General features: G+C 46.3%; 2 protein-coding genes across 6 annotated transcripts; both read right to left on the bottom strand.

The window, feature by feature from the left end:
• Positions 1-1,538: 1,538 nt before the first annotated feature.
• Positions 1,539-2,209, bottom strand: LOC120675681. The gene has a single exon (XM_039956878.1). The coding sequence runs from the start codon at positions 2,198-2,200 to the stop codon at positions 1,739-1,741; it is 462 nt and encodes a 153-aa protein (XP_039812812.1). The 5' UTR covers positions 2,201-2,209; the 3' UTR covers positions 1,539-1,738.
• A 1,256-nt stretch (positions 2,210-3,465) lies between these two features.
• On the bottom strand, positions 3,466-11,911 carry LOC120672488 (tobamovirus multiplication protein 1-like). Of its 5 annotated transcripts, none has more exons than XM_039952908.1 (13): positions 11,559-11,911; positions 10,867-10,917; positions 10,031-10,064; positions 9,202-9,288; positions 9,026-9,077; positions 7,455-7,623; positions 7,135-7,230; positions 6,052-6,157; positions 5,653-5,717; positions 5,206-5,280; positions 5,038-5,113; positions 3,987-4,150; positions 3,466-3,915 (listed from the first exon to the last, which is right to left on the bottom strand). In XM_039952908.1, exons 1-13 carry the CDS (start codon positions 11,760-11,762, stop codon positions 3,892-3,894), a joined length of 1,203 nt encoding a protein of 400 aa, XP_039808842.1. In that variant the 5' UTR covers positions 11,763-11,911; the 3' UTR covers positions 3,466-3,891. The 5 variants fall into 5 exon arrangements, with proteins under 5 accessions (XP_039808842.1, XP_039808843.1, XP_039808844.1 ...); XM_039952909.1 differs by having other exon boundaries at positions 6,052-6,127; XM_039952910.1 differs by having other exon boundaries at positions 6,052-6,112; positions 11,559-11,910.
• Positions 11,912-22,027: the final 10,116 nt, after the last annotated feature.

Raw genomic sequence — 22,027 nt, 5'->3', positions numbered from 1 at the left:
TTGTCCTGTTTCTAATTAAGTAACTAATGATGCTCCCAGTGTCTATGTCAATTTATTCTATCGGATTATTTCACTACTTTGGATAACACATTCTTCAGTTCAGGACACGACTGCGAGTTGTTCTTCTCTGTTCTTTTCTGGGCTTCTGGCTCTTATGTACTGTCTTCAGACTAAATCTTTTCATATCGCAGTTAACGTTTCAAGTTTTAACCATGGGTTTCCTTGAAAAAAGTTTTAACCATGGGTCAAAGTGGATCAAAAGTCTGATGTACTCATCGCACACTGAAGAGTGTCTGGATCTAGCCTCGGTGCGCGTGCTGGCTGGCCGGCCGGTAGTTGCACCTGAAAATTCCCCCTGCAAAGCAGGAAAAAAAATATCTGTGGAGAGGCAGCCCTGACGAGAAGGAAGCTTCTGGCTTTTCCGGCCGGGGAGGGCAACCGGTGTCCGGGGAAGGCTCAAATAGCTCATCTTTGCCTTGCTTTTGTGATGGAGCCCGACCTCTAATAACACCCTATTAACCTACACACCAAATGGCCTTGCCCTTGCAGGAAGCAACCGCGGTGTAGGAGGGGCGAGGCCAATTGGGAGCTAGCGACAACGAATCAAGAACCGTACGAGGCAACAATAAAAGAAAATATTTGCAATAGCATTCCACGACAGTTCGGAACACATGAATTGCAGAAGAATTTTGTGCAAGCAATTCAACGATAAACATGTAAAAAATTGTTTTCCAAATGGATTTTGGATTCCGCTGAATTTGCAATGAGAGTCTGATTCGCAATGGAGACTTCATGGGATTTGAGAATGGTGCCGGTACTTGCGCACATTGACAGAAAACAAATGTAGTATGGTCCTGCTGCCTGAGATCATGACCAATAAATCCCCTCCTACTTTTGCCTTTTTTTCCCCTGTAAATCATGGTTGCATGGTCCTTCCCCTTGTCCCTTTCCTTTTCCTTTATGATCTCCTTTAACAGCCCTGTCGATCAGACACTCAAATATCCATATGAATTAGCAGAGTATTATCCTCATCAGATTGGATAGAGGGCGGAGGAGGCAAAAGAGAAATCAGGATATAAGACTGTCCACAACGACCCGAGTAACCGGAGGAGCAAACATAAAAATGCTCGGTCTGGTTCGCACAGCGGAAAGAGCATCCCGTGGAGCAAATATACGCCACCCACCGCAGCCCAATAAATTTGCTCGTGCCGCCCACCGCCCGAGTATCTACACTTTCAGCGGCTTGGCGGGAAGAAACTAACTGGGCCGGATTCTCTTTGTGTTGCTCGTGCCGCTGTGGCCTCCTAAATTTGCTCGGGGGGCCATGTCCGAGCGCGCGAGCAAAAGGCCCGTTTTGCTCCTGAGTTTTACTCGGGCCATTGTGGACAGTCTAACTGATTCTCTGAATTCAAGATTCGACAGAGAAATCAGGGTATTCGAAAGATCGGCAGAGAATGGCTCGCTGCGAAATCTGAATTCTGATTGACATTGCTTACCAAGAGATGAGATTCAGAGGGTCACGCATTGCTCAATGCGCATGTGGTTGAACTGCGATCGTGTTATCTCGAAAGGTATGTACAAAATTACTAGATGGGGTATTGATGAGGCCGTTACAACACCAATTCACCATCACCAAGGAGGTGCAAAAAGGGGAAGGAAACAAACGCAAGAGAGGAAGAAAGAAAAAAATAAAGATCAGAAGGGGATCGAGTAGGGGAGAAAAGAACGTCGATCTGGCTCAGTTGCCGCTCGAATTATCGGCGCCATTGGCGACGACGACGACGGGGGTGGCGCAGCGTGGCGCGGTGCTGCGGCCGTCGTCGAAGTTCTTGGCGTAGCTGGCGGCATCGTAGCCGAACGTGATGTGCCTGCCCGTGGCCGCCGTCGGGGAGCTGCAGATGCACTTGGTCTCCTGCGCCAGCCGCCTGAGCAGCCGCCGCCACGCGCGTAGCCCGCACCAGCCGGCGTCGCGCGACAGAACGAGCTGCGCGCGGCGAACGGTGCCGGCGGCACCGCGGTGCTTGTCTGCCCGCGGCCACGTAGTGGCAGAGGAGGAGGAGGAGGAGGAGGAGGCCATGGCCATGCACCCCGAGAGGTTGGCGGAGCGCGTTGGCGCGGACAAGTCAGTAGTGCTCACGCCCATGGCTTGCCGCAGCGTTGCGAGGGAGGCAGGAGTGGGAGAGGTGGGGAGGGTGGTCATCCCGGCAGTTATAACGTTTGAGATCTGGACTTGTTTAGGCGTGTTAAGACGAGAAAATAGATGTTTATGCGAGCTCTACTAGGCCACGTGGAAGATTAATGGTATTGTTACGGTTACATGCAGAGTTCCAGAAGTGGTTTTGGTACACTCCGGGGTGAGAAAATAAAGGGGGTCATATACATATAAGGAGTGGCTCGGAGAGTTCCAGATCTCTTGTGCTAGAAGTGAGCATTGGGGCCGTAGCGTGTTTCGAAAGAAAAAAAATACATTCAATAATTTTTAAGATCTTAATAGAAAAGCAGCAGTCTTTTCAGACTGAGAAAATGGCACGGAGAGATCGCGTGGAGAGTCAAATAGGTGCATAGCATGTGAGCACTTGGTTGGTGATATCTGAAGGTGACTTGGTCATTACCCACAAATATTACGTTGATGTACTACTTTTATGGATCTCATGCAAAAATGGGATACATCTCTTCTGCCGTGAAAAGAGACAAGAACACGTGTAGAACGATTAAGCTTGAATAATTGTGAACACCTCAAAAAAATTGATCCAAAGCTACGTAAGACTATATGACATTCTCCTGGGGAAACCGCGTCCTAAATGGTGAGTGCGTGGCTGCGTGCCACGCGTGAGCCCAGCAGGACTGCAGCGAGGTCCTACGGGAACTGGGCATCAACTGCACGCACATGTAGGTTGGGTGTACCAAATCACTAAGAAGGGCACTCTACAAGGCAACCCCAGGAGGCCAGGATCCATGCGCCTAGAAATTGCTACCGGAAACACTAATTTCTCTGTTTCTCGATCCTATTCGCGGATCCACATAGGATCCGTGGATCCATCTTCTCGAATTAGTCGGGATTTAGTGGGCTTGGTTCATCCGATGCAGGTTACGAACTTCAAAACCTCGTTTCATGGCACTCGACTGTCTTTCAATAGTTAGGCCCCTGCTGTGTTTCCCAAGCCAACAACAAAGAAGATATGAGATCATATTCGTGTAACAAAGATGAAATGGCGTTATCCTATGACAAAACACTCATCTAGGCATTCTGATTGTGAAGGTTATCTCACAGCTCAGAGTTATTTGCACCGTCTCCGTTCTTAATTCTTAACTAAATGACGTCTATGGCAAGCTAATTAGTTAAAGTACTTCGGCCAGTACTTGCACATGATGCTGGTGGTCACAGATTCACAGTTCACAAGCTGAAGCATGTACTGTAGATTTGCCCATCGCATTCCCAATATCTTAATAATTAGCCAGGTTATGTTGAAACCTCCTAAGGATAAATTTTGGCAAGTAATTATCATTGGGCATAATAACCTTTATCAGTAGTGTCTTGTTACTTTCAAAAAACTAAATGAGGTACATGAAAACCAAAGGGAAAGGCACGGTAAATCTCAAAGGCGAAACTACAGCCTAACCATGAACACTCTCATTTGTAAGGCTATTTACATTTGTTAATTATTCAAAGCCCCCCACCCCACCCCACCCCACCAACTCTGTAACTTGCACTGTGCATCCTGCCTGATGACTGCAGTCACGATGAAGCAGGAATTACTGATTCGCCTTCCACTCACCAATTGTCACAGTAGTGGACGCCAGTGCGCCATTGATGTTCTTCCAGCACATTAGGAGACTGGAAGGTTCAGCATTGAGAGTGATTTCACTATTCAGCATCAATGCTAAGTCTTGTTAAATCGGGCTTGATTTGAGGGCCTACAAATGGAGATACTTTAATAAATCGGGCATGTTCAACTCTAGAACTGAATAATTGCACTTAGGAATACCTTGTTTGAGGATGTAACAGCTGTTCTCCACTGCGGATCCTGTGTAGTAGATGGTCTTTCCCTGAACATAGTAACCACTCTCGATTCTGTGGGCCTTTCTACCACCTGACGATGAGGCAAATCTCTCATGATCCATAAAACAAACCCTGATGGAACTGACGAACCTGCAAGAAAAATAAACCAATGCTTCAGCATATAAGCACCAAGAACAAAGTAAATCTAACAGACATGTCTAGTTTTTAAATGTCCACTGCCAACTGAGCCATCAGTGATGAATAAGCAGATAAAACAAGGATATAGGATCAGTAATAAGCATACATCATGCTTTCAATTACTCTTCTACGGAAGCCATCAATGATGAATAAGCAGATAAAACAAGGATATAGGATCAGTAATAAGCATACATCATGCTTTCAATTACTCTTCTACGGAGTAATATTCATTTCCATTCATTGCACTTCGATGTGTGAAGTAAAAGTGCACAATTTACCAATTATCTAAAAGGTATTCATAGTAATGCCTTGCATCTGCAGACCAAGCACCATGACATTATCATGGTAAAACTACAGGGTGGTAATAAGTTTAGAACAGAGAAAGATTCACAAAAACACATGCACAAAGGGAACTAAAAATGCACTTAAAAAAGTACTGCCAACACCAAATACCATAGGTAGGCCCTCGAGGACAGAAATGAACATATGTCCATAAACTGTAGTTTTTTTAAGTTAGACACCAAAAAGTGCATCATGAAATCCTATAAACAGTAGGGTAATAGGTAGTAGTAGCAATTAGTAAGGACATGGATGGAGGCTAAGCCCTTGAATCTAACAATATAGCCAGAATCACATGTATGCTTGCAGGTGGGAGCATGCTTGCAAGGAGATGCACACGAGATCCAGCCTAAAAGCAAAATGCATTAAAACAATGCTTAATGCACCCTACCACTTTTGATCATGAATGGCAATGCCAACACGAACTACATTAAGTACAAGGTCACAGACAAAAGATGTGTTATTTGCCTGTTTCTGGGAATAAAGGAACACAAAAATACCTATGAAGTAATATACAAACAAAATAATTGCATTGTAGATGATGTCTGCATCTGTTGAGTACCAATACAAAAGCACCTACAACAAAAGGTATAGAAAATTAGAGGTCACTGAAAAAGAAATAGCATAATCATGGATTTACATCAACTAGAATGTATATAAGAACTTACTGGAACATTAGTCACAAGTGCTAGTATAGCAGAAAACGAAAAACAAATCAGTGAGACGGCAGCTAAACTGGCAACCTGCAGGGAACAATTGTCAATTCGAATAGAGAAGCATATGGCTCAAAGATGAGTTTGTATGTTTTCAAGATGTTAGATCTACATGTTATTGAGATCCTGCTGACAAATAGAAAAGACACTTCAACATATATGTGCTTTTTTAAAAGTGCGACTTGATCAATAAAGTAATGAATTTCTCCATTGCATAGATTTAAAAGAATAGATTTCCCTCAACATAAGTCATAAAACTGAACAAAACTTGGAAAAATGATAGTTTTAAAGTATGCTACAATCATATAAAAGTCATAACTACACATACAATTAAATCTTGCATAGGGTCAACAAGATAAAGAGATGCAAGCCACAGGAAGATTGGTCCTGGGAGAGATATACCTTCCACTTCTCGGTTGATACAGTTTCGGAACGAACTTTGCTCATCTTCGAGAATAACAGTGCACCTGCATGAAAATCCAAGCAAAAAATGTTACAAAACTGAAACACCAACCTATCCCATTGCTGATGTACAAGAGTGAAAGTGCAACTACAGCTAGCAGTGAACAAATAGCAGATAATTTTGCAAGTTGGCCAAGGAATAAGATAGAAATCACACATTAGGATTCTAAAATAAAAACTAATGTCTACTGGGGTAACACAAGAAAAAAAATGGAAGATAATCTTTTGTTGAGAACAAGAGAGTACATACAAACAGTTTCTCTAGTAATTCATAATTCATGAATTAATGTCTAGGGCATTTTTATGGCATGACATACACAAACAATATTTAATGCTTACCATAACATGCCAGAGCACCACCGAGTACAAGAACTACTACTGAAAATACATCCAAATAAACCTGCAAAATAAAACGCTGGCCATCCATAAAGAAATAAAGTTGCACCTACATAAGTAATGTAAATTGTTGATGGGATTAACCAAAATTGTAAAGTTATCAAGAAGCAAGCTGTAAAAACATAAGTTTATCAAGTGTGGGACAAACATTACAAGATACGCAAGTCAATATTCTTTTCTCCAGAACTGATAGTGAACAGCTATCAAACAGAGGTACCATAGTTATAGGCTTATAGCATGAGAAATATTCCAAATAGAACATCTAGGCATTGTTAATCAGCAAAACGACTCCTGGACCACCTCTAACACCGTCTGATGTTTAACACAAAATTCCCATTATTGACTTCATATCATCATACAACAACAACAACAACAACAACAACATAGCCTTTTTTCCCAAGCAAGTTGGGGTACGCTAGGGATGAAACCCAAAAGAAACAAAGGTCACGGTTCAGGCACATTGATAGCTAGTTTCCAAGCGCTCCTATCCAAAGCTATCTCACTTCATATAATCATAATTTAACAAAATGCCTAACAGAAAAATTAATGTCTCAGAATGTCATTGCATACATGTGCAGACAACAGCATAGAGGAGATCATGTTTGGGATGCACAATGTAGATAATTAACTCTGTGGTATTGATGCAGAAAAGTTTCAGAATTAACATAAGATACATGTGCCGACAGTTTTTATTTTGACTGGAAAGCAGAAGGGCAACAATTGCAACAGAGGTGTGCAAATGCATCAGCAGGTAAGGAATATAACAAGAGACAACATATAAACAAGTGCTTGTCTCATTTCTAAAGAGTTCATGATAAGAACTTTATGAGTGTTATGGACATATGGACAACTCATCATTTTGTTCATTCACCTTGGATTATTGGATATGGGGTTATTATCATACACTGGCACAATTCTGTAGGATTTTTCTTTTGTTATTCAGTATAAAAATACAAACATTAATAAAATATCTGTTAAAACCAATGCAAAATGTAACATAAAAGAATAATCCAGCAGGATTCATACCCTTTTCAACAGAGACGAATCAATAGGGTTTTCTCCTCTACCAACCCATATGAGGATGGCAAAGGCGAACGTCACAACAAATGACAGTATAAGCACCTGCACACAAAAAAAAGTTCAGTATTAATTTGGATTAGCAATAGTTGCTCTGATATATGGTAGAACTAGAAGCATTAAATGATTATAGATGACAAAAATTAAATTTTCTCCATGACTCATCAAATAAATAACTAGAGAATCAAGTAATAAATAGATCTGCATGGGTGAGAAAAAGGCCAAGATGATGCAACCAGCAATTTATAATGATGGAAAAGAAAACTTGCCAAAATCACAAATTTTTGCCGGCTTCCAAGCTGTATTTCCGGACAACACCTCCGACTGATATTAACAGGATGGATGCCAGGTTTAGTTTTTGTTCTGTCTAGTAAAGCTTCACGGTGACTCCGTACATCCTCTTCATCTTCATCATTTGTCTGATGACACAGGTCAACCCTGTAAGATCATAATTTTAGAGAAATGAAGTTTTAAAAAGAGAGAAAGAAAAGGCATTTATAACTCAAGTGAGCCAAAAATATGGCAGGCATGTCGCACAAATGCATTAAATCAAAATTTGACCACTAAGAGAAGCAAGGAAAACCTAAAAGGGTCTGCTATATTACATGCAGCAGCATGACCTATGGAGGAACCAAACTATAATCATTATAGCTAATAGTCGCATGTGATAATGCACAATGATGTATCCACTTATTGAATTACCCTGGACACTAGAGATGATCTCATTGAGTTTCTGGAAGAACAAATCATTCTACATGCCACAGCCATATGATGGAAGAACATCTATGGGAGAGTGCTACATACAATCATATTAACAGGCTCGGGCGCCAGGGTGGTACTTTATTTATTTTGGTGGCACTGCCAATGGCCATGCATTGGAAATGGAAGGCCCAAAGGCAAGGGAGTTTGCCAAGGAAAACCAACTGTAAAGAGTGATAAAATTCTATACATCCATGAGAAGTAATTAAGGGTTACAGTGTCTTCGACGTCAACTAAAACTAAGAGTACTCTTTGGGTCTTAATGGTCAGTCTGTCACTCTGTTATATTTGGGTGGTTGTCAGCTTGAGGAGAACCTAACAAAGGCTAGCAGGAGAATCATTGTGTTGGGGTAACATTTGCATGCGCCCTTGAGCAAGTTGATGTAAAGACCAACTCTTACCAAGGATTAAAGCTTGTAACCAACAAATCCAACCTTTATGCACATTCATGTTTTTCCCCAGATGGTACTCACATCTGAATAATGCGTACTACTGTGAACATCCACTGACCATTTGAGCCGTCCAACACCACTGTTTTATTCACTTGACTGTGGCTTGTCAAAACTTTTGTAGGTTATTGCATATGATGGATCTACCACATACGAAGTAGGTTGTCCAGTTATCCTACTAATGAATCAAGATTAAAAGCATAAATTGCCATCAACAGAGATTGCTATCATATGGTCCTACTGCTACCTATCGGTTGATTTCTGGCGGCATAAAGAAGTGATGAACTAAGATAAGGTATGCTGTTTTCTTCTCTTCAGATAGTTCAACCATTACATATGGTAAGATACACCAAAAGAAGATATTGCCAAGACAGGGACAACTAAGAGGGAAGAGAGGATGAAGGTAGTCCAGACTCCAAATGATAAAAACAACCTGGCTGATCGTCTGATCATTACAATTTTTCTTGGGTACCTGTGCTATATCTGCACCTTTCAAAGAGATAAATCAAGCATAGCAAACAACTATACATGCACTGGGATACCAAAGGATATGATTTGTGGCCTTAAAATTTTGACAAAACTACATGCATACTATGCCTACTACATACCAAAATCAATGTTCACTGACTTACCAGAATGATAGTAGCAGTAGAAAAGAAGCAAGAAGCAATATCTGTGGACTAGCTGCAAAATAATGAGAAAAGGCATCTCTTAGATCTCAGCAAATGATGGGAGAGAAAAGGTCTTGTAACAGAAGTGAATAACAATAGAAAAACGATAGCAAATCAATACTTCCAGGGACCCATACCCATGAGAACAAATCCACATCCATGCACCCAGCAAATCCATCTCTGACAAGTAGCAATGATGGTAGACACGAAATACAGTAGGAATACTATCACAAAGAAAAAGAAATTTAACTTATGTTAGTAGGAATGATGGTATAAATGAAATATGCAATGATGGTAATATGTATACCTGAAATATGCAAGGAATAATGGAATATTGTCATAAGGTTAAATGAAAAGGGAGAGTTTGTATTTATCTGATTCATATCTAGAAGTATGTACTTCATTTCTTAAAATTGTTAAGTCGATACTTAAAATCTCTTCAGTAACTATGATAAATCCAATTAAGGACACTATGGTTGACAAGTAATTACATGTCTATATAAAATATATTTCTAAAAAAGTTAAAAGTTAGTGCAGAATCAATTCTACATTGGTTAAGGAAGTCACCCACACTAACTATTTTGCATCCAAACAACCTAAGTGCAGGCATAAAGAGCTGCAATACTAGAATGGCAAAAATAAAAATGTAACCTAGCATCCATTTCCTAATTGTTCCAAAACTAGGGCATACGTAGTTACATTTTTCTTATGCATATTTCCTGAATGCTATAGCAGCTACATTCCAGTTTAAGATAAAGTTACTTCTGCTCCCACTCATAGTAGTTGAACTCGCATTATCCAAAAACTGAATAGTAATTAGGAACTAAACAAACAAGAACAGTTAAGACAATCAATAATACAAAATAAACTATGCAGAAACTCTCAGTATTCGCCGATGGCAAAGAATGAGAGACCTTAGATACAAAAGATGAAACAAAAAGGTTTTATCGAACTAATGTGTCTCACCTATGTTTGATAGGCCAATCATTAAATGGAATATCTGCAAGAGATTAGGCATATATCATTAAGGATATGGCAGCTGAGCTCATAGCTCAAAGGGAAACAAATGCCAAGTACTGATTTAGAATGATTTATACCATAATTTTAACTCAAACCCCGAAATCTAATAACCCATGTATTGATGTAAAAATATGCCATATAGCAAGGAAATGTGGTCATGACTTTCGAAACATATAGAATTTAAAGAACATAACTGTCAGGTGGGACTATATAGCTATACTTGAATCGTGAGACTTTAGCTGCGACATGCTTGCAGGTCACATTACCTTACCTGAAAAACTTTGGTGAATATTTCCAACTTTTATTGTCTATGCATGTGTATTTCAGAATCAAAATAGTTGGAATAAATGCAAACTGTACTGAATATGTTGGGTCTTACAGTTAGTAACAAAAAACAACAACCTAAATGGCCATCAAAACTGAAAGCAGTTAAGAAAACGAACCAATCAAACAAGTCAGATAAAGACGTCAAATTAAAACTACAATCAACAGTTACAGCTGGAAGAGGATAAAAATGGTATTATGAGGTCCAAGTTATCTATAAGTAAAAAGAGGACATGTCACATGTTGTTTTTTCCATTTTGAGCTAGCCATTCTAAAGTCTTCGGTTTCAAATACAAGTGAATATGTGGGGGCCTAGATAGAAATTTCATTTTCAAAAAATAAATATAAAATGACTCCCCTCTAGGTCAAAACAGGGGCGGAGTAAGTAGTAACTAGCCTAAAACAACATACCCAAAACTTGGACAGCAAGGAGAACAGAAAATGGAGATTGCAGATACCTTTTGCCGAGTCCATCCCTGTAGCTGATTGTGCCTGTGAATTCTTGCCAGCTGCACATTACAAAGCATAGAGATCCTACTGAAGTGCTTGGGAAGTTAATTTTTAAATAAATAATTTTGCATTGGCAACTTGTCAGAAATGGTAATCTCTATACATACATAACAGTGACACTGAATACAAGGCTCTGTTCAACTGGCTTGTCAGCCAGTCAGCAGTGTTTTTCTCTCACATCAAATCAGCATCAGTCACCAGCCAGCAGTACTTTTCTGTGACAATAAATCAGCACCACCAGCTACCGGCCACAACCAGCCGAACAAAGTACTTTTCTGTGACAATAAATCAGCACCACCAGCTACCGGCCACAGCCAGCCGAACAGAGACGTGGGCAGAAAGGTACACATTTCAGTAGGATGAAATTATGAAACTCCCACGTCAAGTAACACCAGAGCAACGATACAGTGGACAAGTATCATGCCGGAATTTCTAGATGGGTCGAGACGCAACAATTAATGTAGCTTATCCTGTTTCAACTGAAATAAGCGAAATTATCAGGCAGAGATGCCCCGTGCTGCTCCGCTCCTTATCCTGATCCACCAACCAACAAGCATTCATGCCATTCCTCTACTTCCTAGCTCCACACCAATCACAAGCGGAGCAAAAAAACACGCGACACCAGATCGAACAAACACACCTGCACGAAGGCGGCGGTCGCAATGGCGCCGTCGACGACAGCGAGCGCGCCCTCGGCCGCAACAATCGGCAGCGGTAGGCAGCCCCCGCCATCGCCGGCGGCGGTAGGGAAGGGACCGTAGCGGCCCATAATCGGCGGGCGGGTAAGGAGCGGCGGCGGCGGCGACGGCAGAGGGGGAGGATCAGGGGGCATGGGGCGGAGCATCTCGCGCCAAGGGCACGTGAGGCCCGGGGACTTAGGGTTTGGTGCGGGCGTGCGGCCTGGCTTCGGGCGCGGCGCGGCGCGGCGGAGGAGCGAGAGAGGAGGGACGGGGGGGGGGGGGGGGGGGGTGGAGGTGGAGGAGGAATTGACTGGAGGGGGAAGACCGGGCAGGCAACACCTGTTGGATTGGAAAGCCCGAGAGTTCGAGACCACGGTTCGATCTGGTGCAGGCTGGCTGTCTGCCGGACCCTGGGCTCGGCTGACCTCACCCCGTCATGCCAGCAAACGTATGGGCCACGCCGCCGTGAATCGCCGTCTGCCCTTCCCGGAGTGTGAAAAACTGAAAAGGATTCACACGAGTGAAATTATCAAATTGCGGCAAGATTCATAACGGTAAGATTTGAGTGCCGTATAAATTAAGAGTTCTTGATCATAAATTATGTTGTATGGTAGGAGCTCTTTCTCGTAGCGTAATCATTCAAAGTAAGGTGTAAAAAAATATCTAGAAAGGTTTTTATCGCTACCAGCAAAAAAAATAATTGTGGTTAAATTGTACCTACACCTACTCATAGGAAAATTATTATTATTTTTTGAACAAACAACAGACAAGTGCATTTTTATTAATATAGCAGAAAATATAAAATTATATTTCTGGGAGGCTATAATCGGGTAAAAGAGAAAAAAAACACAACAACACTGGCGGGTTAGATTGAGGCATCAACACGCGTCGAACTCAACACTACTCAACAACTCAGGCTGGTCGGATTGGGACATCAACCAAGCCACACAACTCGTTTCGATAACACAACTCTGGCCGGTCGGAATTAACTCGCACAACAAACGCAGCAAAACTGAAGCTTTCTCATGACATCCACCAAACATCCACACTCGTGTAGTCATCGAGAACCTTCAGGCATGACCCTACATCGATAGGAAATTGAAATATTCAGATGGCACCGCACCGGAAAGATCACCGCTATATGGGACCCTCAGTCGTTGTGTCGCTGTAGCAGCACCCTCCACCTGACGGAGTAATACCACCGGAACCGAACCTCTTGCAGGCTGTCTCATAGTCGCCACCATCATAACACAACGTGCGGAGGCCTCGCCACATCCACCATTGGACCTCGCTCTCGTTGCCTTGAAGAAACCCCAAGCGCGGGGGGCTCACCACACCCGCCGCAGTACTTCACGCCACGGTTCCGTTTCTTTTGTCGTTGTCAGAGCGGTGAGCAATGTTACCCACGTCCCTCGATCACCATCAAAGCCGAACCGCCACCATAGGGCAACCTCACTTCCTTGCTTCACCATGAACATAATCTCTACGGGCGTGCCAGTGAGCCGAAGAAGTTGCTTGTGCCGTCTTCAAACGATGTACCGCACCGGAAAGCCTAGCCAAGCTGAACAACCTGCCGCAGTCCGCTGCAAGCTAAGTTGTCACATGATGTCGATGACGCAAGCATCGTCTTTCAATGCCATCCCACGCCGAACTAACACTTACCAACTCACATGAAATATATCACTATTTAAAACGGTCATACACTCTGATTTGCTGCATAGAGTTTCCTCGCTTCGCTTCGGATCATTACTCATTAGTATCCATAAATATAGTATACCAAAAAGCTCTAATATATGTCAGGTACTTAGAAAACTTATTAGGAAAAAAATTGGTTTACACTCTTGAACTATCGCCAAAGGTTCATTTTTCAACCTTAAACTACACGGATAAGATAGGTCATCCAGCTATCGTTGTATTTTTGAAGAAAATTTAAAAATTATAATTATATCTAAAAAATCAAAACTAATTCATTTCAAAATAGAAAATATGAAAATAGCATCAAATTTTTTCTAAAAATATAATCTATCTATTATTGATCTATTTGAATCTTATTTATTAAAAAATAATAGACATAACTACAAGCAATCAAATATTATGAACATAAAAAAATAGATTCGAATAACTGACAAGTACAGTGCCAATAGATAGGTTACATTTTTAGGAAAATTTTGATACCCATTTCATTTTTTTATTTAAAATGAATTACCTATGAATATTTTAGTTTGAATTTGAATATTTTTAATTTTTATAAAATAAAAAACCAACCAAAGGGTCAAAATTGTCCGGTTTCGATAGTTGGATGGTCTATATTATCCGGTTTTGTAGTTTAAGGTTGAAAAATCAGATTTTTGTGATAGTTTAAGGATGTAAACCAGACTTCTCCGAATTTATTATTTCTTTACAATAGACAACATAGGCAGCTTCTTGAAAGGATTCTAAGAAAAAATCATGGAAAATTCTTGTGGAAATGTAGTGTTGCAAAGTGTCTAAGTTTTGGTTCAAGAAGAAGCATGTGGCCCATAGGTAATCCAGCCTTAAGACTTCGAGATTGTTTATCGTCGGAAAGAAAATGAGTTTAGTGAAGATCATGTTATTTCTGATCAAAAAATTCTTGTAGGATAAAAAAGAAAGGATTTAGACACATACAACCCCAATATTTGTAATTAACCACAATTGAACGTCTTCGCTTCTTTATAAACATCTACCTCCTCCCCATCACCATCACCTTCCCTCACGGTGCAAACATCATCTTCAATCCCACAAGTTTTCCTCTCCAGCTTGTCTAATGGGCTCATAGGATGGGTTCGAATTTGCTTTGGTTAAGTTCTTAAAATGGGCTGAATTGAACGAGTCGATTTCGAATCGAATTTGACTAAATTAAGGAGTCGTTAGTTTGATTGTAAAACTGATGCTAGCCTATATACACAATGGAACTTGATCAATATATATATAACTGTTTGAAGGAAGTTAGAGTACGTTTGGCAGAGCTCCCAGAGCTGATTCTTTGCTAAATCTAGTAGGAGCTCTGCCAAACAGTTTTTTAAAAAGAAGTGATTCACTGCCGTTATGTGAAATGAACTGAGAGGCTGTGAGCTGAAAACAAAAAGCTTTCTACTGATTCTGTGAATTAACTCTCCACCCTGATTTTAAGAGCTTATGCTAGAGAATCACTTCTATCAAACAATTAGCTTCCACAAATCAGATGGAGCTCCACCAAACATACCCTTAAATTGGATTTAGACTCGCTCTCGACATCCAGCTATACCTGTGACACATAACTTCTCACCTCTACCACCTTAATCGATGAACGCCAAGCGTGCTTCTATTTTCGGTGTTTCACCATATATATCACGCCCCGTCATTGCCTGCTATCCTTATCGCTGAAACAATGTCTGTCGGTACCCTGCAGCTGGGGTACCCACTCCTACTGTGCCAAGACTTGCGTAGTTATCCGTAACTACGCCCTAAGGAGCTGAGCAGTCGGACCCCTGGGGTCCGACTCTGTCGGTACCTCTGGACTAGGGTACCCCTCTTCCTGCGTCAAGACACGCGTAGTTATCCGTAACTACGCCCTAAGGAGCTGAGCAGCCAGACCCCTGGGGTCCGACTCCACCTCACCGGACCAACGGTCCCGGACCCGCTTTCCGCTCAGGGACGGATCCGGTGTCACCACGTGTCCCAGAGGTGTTGCTGTGTCTAGACAAGAGCCTCGTAGTTATCCGTGACTACGCGCTGACGGCTTGAGCAGCTGGACCCCCGCGGTCCGAAGCCCTTCTCACCCAGTCAGCAGATCCAGACCCATTCCTTGCTAGGGAAGGGTCCGGTGACGCCGCATGTCCCGGAGAAGGGAGCGCTGAGTCAAAACAGCCGGGGGGCCCGGACCTCTCACGAGGTCCCGGACCCCCATATACTATCCGGACCCCACAGCGGGGAGGGAACAGACACCCCGCCTGGGGGGGTCCGGAGCAGCCACGTGTCCGCAGGCGCAGGCACGCGCGGAGACATGAAGCTTCCTCGGGAAGACTCGCCCACCTACCGCTTTCAATGCGGGAGGCATAAGTGCGCTCTGCCACAGCAGAGCCCGATGCGACTTTTGCCAGGCTGTACTGTTGATCGCGAGTTACCAAGGCGCACAGTGCAGCCGTTGGCGCCGCCCACGCCACGCGCGTCAGTCTGCTACGCTAGTTAGACACGACAGCTCAGCTTTGCCCATCATAACGCCTGCGCGGTAAACCCAACAGTCTACGCTGCAACCTACGCTGCCTCAACGGGTGCCTCACCGATGGGACAGGTGAAGACCCCCCTCGGTCAGAGAGTCTACAGGGCGATGAAGCGTATCCGGCAAGAGATTCTCCATCACTATAGCATCATCAATATCTTTTTCGTGGTAGACTATACATCCTTGTTGGACCCACCTGTCGGGGTCCAACGCCTATGTACGCGTCCTCCTTGCGCTATAAAAGGGAGATGTCCGTTAGAGAAGAACTCAAATCGAAGGGAAGACTTGGAGGCAGAGGATAGAATCATCCACAAAACACAAGAGCAATACACCTCTCAGTGGACGTAGGGTATTACGCTCCGGCGGCCCGAACCACTCTAAATCCTCGAGTGTTCTTGTGTTCTCGCTTCATGAGAAGATCTGAGTAATCGCTTGCACTTCCCCGAGTAACCACCCTCTGGGATTAGGCGGGTGCACTACGCCACCCGGCTGTGGCCCTCTTTCTAGAGCCATGACATCTGGCGCCGTCCGTGGGGACGCGCAAGCGTTGGCCAGATCTTCGCTCACATCCTGACTTCTGAGGTTGAGCTCATCCTCTGCAACGATGACAAAAAGATGAAGAGTGGCACGGCATCACCTACGCCGTATGCCCTGACACCGAGGCAGCAGTGTCCTCGGTGTGGTGGCGCACGGCAGCGGCGCCTGCTGTGCGTCGCCACTATGACACCTCAGAGCCGGCACGGTGGCGCGCAGGGGCGACGCCTGCTGCGTGTCACCCTGCGACACCTTAGCGTCGGCTCAAGGTTTTCTCTCAAGCAACCACCAGGGGTCCCCTGCGGCGGCACGGTGTCGGCTCAAGGTTTCCTCTCAAAATGGAGCCTGGAGCCGACGGCTGAGGCTCGGGAAGGATGTCTGTCGCCTTCTCCCTCGCCTGGCTCAAGCCTCCCTTGGAGCTGCTGCAGACAGGCGTCGACCTCCACCGCAAGGCGCAGGGGGCCGGTGCCAGCACCAAGGTGGAGCCGGCGAACGACCGCCCTTCTCCACGCTTCGTGCTCGTCCAAACGAGCACCCGTCCTTCCGCTGCGCCAGGGTGACAAACTGGCTTCAGCTCACTATGAGCGGCCATCGAGCTGGCTTCCGACGGCAGCTGGCAACGGCAGGGCCACTCCCATTCAAAGCCAAAGAAGTTGTTCTCATGCTATCTGAGCATGAAACAGCTCTTGTGCTAAGGAGGGCCCTGCAAACTTCTGAGGTGATGCTGGATGATGTTGTATGGGCACGTCCAGGGCGCCTTCGCCCCCAACGACTGAGAGGAACCTCCAAGGTGGCAGTTCCACTCCGGCCAGGAACGTGGATGCCCTACGGGGCGACGGCTGTAGGTTACCACTGGATAGGATTGAGTGTGTTTCTCCTTTGTAATGATGTGGTGCCTACGTGTGGCCCAGAGCGGTAAAGGTCCGCCCTTGTAAACCCGACCTCTGGTTTCATCGCACAAACAGGCGACACCAGCAAGTGGTCCAGAGCGGTAGAGGTCCGTCCTCGTAATCCCGACCTCTGATGTACACCACGAATCAAGTAATGAAGGAGATTTGCTTTCTCAGTCCTATCTTTACATTAACTTAATAGCACTTGTTCGTTCAGTTTGCATGGTTCCTTCTCCTGAACGGAGTTTTTTCTTTTGCTGCTAATGATGCAAATCGAGTTGCTGGCTTGTGGTCAGGTTGAGACACCCCTTCTAGCTGAAAGGTGGTCCGGACTCCTAGGAACCTGCTCCGGGGAAGTGGTGCTTGTATCCAGGGGTGGAGGAGTTCTGCGTGGCCGCTTAGCTTGGTAATGTACCCTAAGCCTACGCACTTTACTGCCCTGTTACGTGTACCCTAGTATCTGGGGCTGTCGTGACTAGGGGTCCGGACTCCTTTCTAGTGTAAGGCGTGGTTTCCTAATGCCCCACCGTAAGGTCCGTAACATATCTCAGTGGATCGATGGCAACAGCTCAAAGTCCACTCCGGTGGCCCGCTCCGGCGGAGGCCGCTCGCCACGGTCGCTCAAGTCCACTCCGGTGGCCCGCTCCGGCGGAGGCCGCTCGCCACGGTCGCTCAAGTCCACTCCGGTGGCCCGCTCCGGTGGCCCGCTCGCCACGGTCGCTCAAGTCCACTCCGGTGGCCCGCTCCGGCGGAGACCGCTCGCCACGGTCGCTCAAGTCCATTCCGGTGGCCCGCTCCGGCGGAGACCGCTCGCCACGGTCGCTCAAGTCCACTCCGGTGGCCCGCTCCGGCGGAGACCGCTCGCCACGGTCGCTCAAGTCCACTCCGGTGGCCCGCTCCGGCGGAGACCGCTTGCCACAGTCGCTTGAAGCTGGGTCGGGGGAAGTGGTGCTCGCTCCCTGGGCGGTTCGAGGTCCGTGCAGCCGCTTAGTTTGGTTCCGTGCCCTAAACCTGCACCTTCGCCGCCCTGCGGAGAGCGCTCTAGTACCTGAACCTGGCAACAAGTGCTATGACCTTTAGGGGGTCCGGAGCACTCGCTCTCGACATGAGCACGCCAACGCAACCAGGATTGTGTCGGAACACATCACGATAATGGCCCCACCTGCGGGTTCGTACCTCCCCCGAGGTGGGCCCGGGGCCCACTGTCGGTACCTCTGGACTAGGGTACCCCTCTTGCTGCGTCAAGACACGCGTAGTTATCCATAACTACGCCCTAAGGAGCTGAGCAGCCAGACCCCTGGGGTCCGACTCCACCTCACCGGACCAACGGTCCCGGACCCGCTTCCCGCTCAGGGACGGGTCCGGTGTCACCACGTGTCTCAGGGGTGGAAATGCTCAGCATCTGTGGCCGCGGACCCGGACCCCCGCAGGTGGGTCTGGGACCTCCACGTGCCTATCCAGACCACCGTGAGCTCTCGGCTCACCTAGCTGCTCGGGAGGGGTCCGGAGCCGCCATGTGTCACGCAGACGCGGGCGCGGGCGCAAGCCTTCCGCTGGAAGCTCCCTCACCCACCCGCATTAAGTGCGAGCGGTTGGGCGCGGGCGCAAGCCTTCCGCTGGAAGCTCCCTCACCCACCCGCATTAAGTGCGAGTGGTTGAGGCGTGCTCTGCTGCCGCTGGGCACGGGACAGCTTTTGTCAGTCCACACTGTGGATCGCCAGTTACCGAGGCGGCTCGTCAATTACCAAGGCAACCATTAAAGACTCAGCGCCGCGCGCATGGGTGACGAGTCATGATGACCAGCTACTAACTGGAGCAACAGTGCACGCTGCTACAGCGGACTGAGTCAGTAGTTCGGCGCTTCATCATGACCTCAACGCGCGGCTCCAGAGGCTAGACTCTACTCCGACAGGACAGCTCAAGACCATCCCTGGTCAGAAGCTACGCACGGAAGCTGACGACAAGATCTCCGGATCTGAGGCATTGAAGGCCAAAGTGTAGTTTATAATACATCACCGGGCCCACCTGTCGGGGCCCCGCTCAGTGTACGTGCTCCCCTTGGACATATAAAAGGGAGAGCACGCCCGCTAGAACACATGTTCACACGGACACGAGGTTCCACAAGTTCTCTCACATGCAGAGACACAGGCATAGCTCCTCCCCCAGCTTGCACACAAGCTCAGGCAATACATCACATAGTGGACGTAGGGTATTATGCTCCGGCGGCCCGAACCACTCTAAATCCTTGTGTGCTTCCGTGTTCTTATGCCTCTAGATCGAGCATTCCTTGACTGCCCCCAAACACATCCTACACTTAGAATTAGGCGGGTACATTCCGCCACCTGGCTGTGGTTTTCCACACCACGACAATGTCCGTATGTTTTGTTCTTTATCTCACTTCGACCTGGTAAAGCAAGTGGGGTTAAAGAGGAACTTGATCCTTGCTTATTATATCGTACTCCGTATATATGATTGTTACTCATCTATACTAGAACATGCAACGATGACTGAGATTGTCAAAGAATCTCTCCACCCGCGCCATTTTACTCCCTCCATTCTTAAATATGACACCATTGGCTTTTTTTTCTTCGTTTGACTATTCGTCTTTTCTACAAATATTTATTCAAATAGCTAAATCTTCAAGTTAGATTCAAAAGACTCTTAATAATAAACGTAAAAGTATTCATTTCACTTTATTTAACTAACTGATTAATTAAATAATATTAGTCAAAGTTGAAGAAAAAAATCAACGATATCATATAAAAAAAGACGGAGGGTGTAGCTGTTTGAACCTTTCTCTGTCCCGTGTACTAGAAAAAGAAAAGACGTGCCGCATTCAACAATAGTTTAGCACACCTTCGCCATCCACTATGATAGTACAGTCTCGTCATCTTATACCAGACCCGTTAGCAGGCATCCCATCAACTTGCTTGTACAATAACCAAGTTTTTGTTGCGAGACCATTTTTCGAAAAATTATTGTGCCCTTGTGATTTGGTCGCCGAGGGTCCGTCGTAGAAATGTCGTCCGAGCCCAGAAAATCATGTTGCCTTGGCAGGTTGCAGGTTGCCACCAACGAGCCCGTCTGGTACGTGCGCTGTTGGTCGGAGGACCTGTGCGGACAAACGGGTGGGTCAAGTCAACGGAATGTCCGCTGCTGGTAAGGTATTCATCCTGGAGACCTGGACGTTCATCGCTGCGCGCGTCCCGTCTTCAACCTTGCGCCAGCCGCCAGGGGAGGCAAAGCCGCGGCGGCAAGCAGGGGAGGAGGAGGGGTGCCCGGGAGGAGTGGTAGGTGGGTGGAGCGGGCGGCGGCGAGGTCGCCGCCGGCCGGAATGGCGGTGGAGGCGGCAGATCTTTAGGGTTTGGAGTTGCCGGGGTTAGGGGCGGCTCAGGATTTAAGTTTTGGGTATTCGAAATTTTCGAATGGCGATTTTTTAAGCAGCCTAAGTATATATTCATAGCACATAATTAATTATCAAAATCATAGCTCTTATCATTACATAACTGAAAATTATTCGACATGAAGATAATAGATGTACTAAATGATCAACATATCCAAGTTGCAACATGTAAAATAAATAGAGGATAAAACAGCAAAATGAGAAGAAATCTTACAAATTTCACCTTACAGGTTAACTTTTCGATCCTTAATACCTTGAAAATAAGAGATGATATCCTCATCCTTAGCTTGCAAGAAGACCGCAGATCAGTGATAGCACTACTACCCTTCTTCCTCTTCATGTTTGAACCTAAAAATTGCAATCACTCAGTCACTACTCACTACATTGCTCCATAATTGTCACAAATTAACAAGTAATCGCTAATCAAAACTGCACACTGCTCATCATCTGCTTCCTCACCTTTCTTTTTTTCAGAACTATTGATGAATCACCGAATCATGTGCCGACTCCGAGGCTCCGCCCCTCGCCCCTGCAGCTAGGCGCCTCGACCGGCCGACCCCCTAGCCGGCGTCTGGCGAGCCCGCGCCTGCTTGGCCGCCGCCCCGCCGCGCACCTCCGCTGCCTGGCCGCAAGCCGCCGCGCGCCTCCGCCCTCCGGTGCTGCGCCCTGTCTTGCTGGCCTAGGCCGCTGCGCGCCGCCGACGCTCCCATGCCTGGCCGCCGCACGCCGTCGCCAGGCCGCCGCTAGGGTTTAGGGCTGGGGGTAGGGAAGGGCCAAAGGGGGTGGGTCGGCACTCGACATCTCGGCAGGAGCTAGGGGCGATGGCCGATGGGGAAGGGTGGGGACTGGGGAGAGGGAGTTGGGTTGGTCCTCTAATTGGGCCTGGGGAGTTGAAGGATGTCGGTACCCTGCAACTGGGGTACCCACTCCTACTGTGCCAAGACTTGCGTAGTTATCCGTAACTACGCCCTAAGGAGCTGAGCAGCCGGGCCCCTGGGGTCCGGCTCCATCTCACCGGACCAACGGTCCCGGACCCGCTTCCCGCTCGGGGACGGGTCCGGTGTCATCACGTGTCCCAGAGATGAAAATGCTCAGCACCTGTGGCCGCGGACCCGGACCCCCGCAGGTGGATCCGAGACCTTCACGTGCCTATCCGGACCCCCGTGTGCTCTCGGCTCAGCTGGTTGCTCGGGAGGGGTCCGGAGCCGCCACGTGTCACGCAGACGTGGGCGCGGGCGCAAGCCTTCCGCTGGAAGCTCCCTCACCCACCCGTATTAAGTGCGAGCGGTTGAGGCGTGCTCTGCTGCCGCTGGGCACAGGGCAGCTTTTGTCAGTCCACACTGTGGATCGCCAGCCCTCCTGCCGCATTAAATGCTGGTGGTT

This window comes from Panicum virgatum, chromosome 5N, assembly GCF_016808335.1.
Source record: "Panicum virgatum strain AP13 chromosome 5N, P.virgatum_v5, whole genome shotgun sequence".
Lineage (NCBI taxonomy): Eukaryota > Viridiplantae > Streptophyta > Magnoliopsida > Poales > Poaceae > Panicum > Panicum virgatum.
The sequence above is the reverse complement of the archived record's forward strand: the minus strand, read 5'-3'. Positions and strand labels throughout refer to the sequence as shown.

Bases quoted from the DNA above. Each gene is read 5' to 3' on its own strand.
- LOC120672488 (XM_039952908.1), bottom strand. From the start codon at position 11,762: ATGCTCCGCCCCATGCCCCCTGATCCTCCCCCTCTGCCGTCGCCGCCG. The intron at 9,078-9,201 runs GTATGGGTCCCT...ATTATTTTGCAG, and splicing joins ATGTGGATTTGTTCTCATGG to CTAGTCCACAGATATTGCTT. The intron at 5,718-6,051 runs GTAAGCATTAAA...ATTTTCATGCAG, and splicing joins TGGTGCTCTGGCATGTTATG to GTGCACTGTTATTCTCGAAG.
- LOC120675681 (XM_039956878.1), bottom strand. From the start codon at position 2,200: ATGACCACCCTCCCCACCTCTCCCACTCCTGCCTCCCTCGCAACGCTG.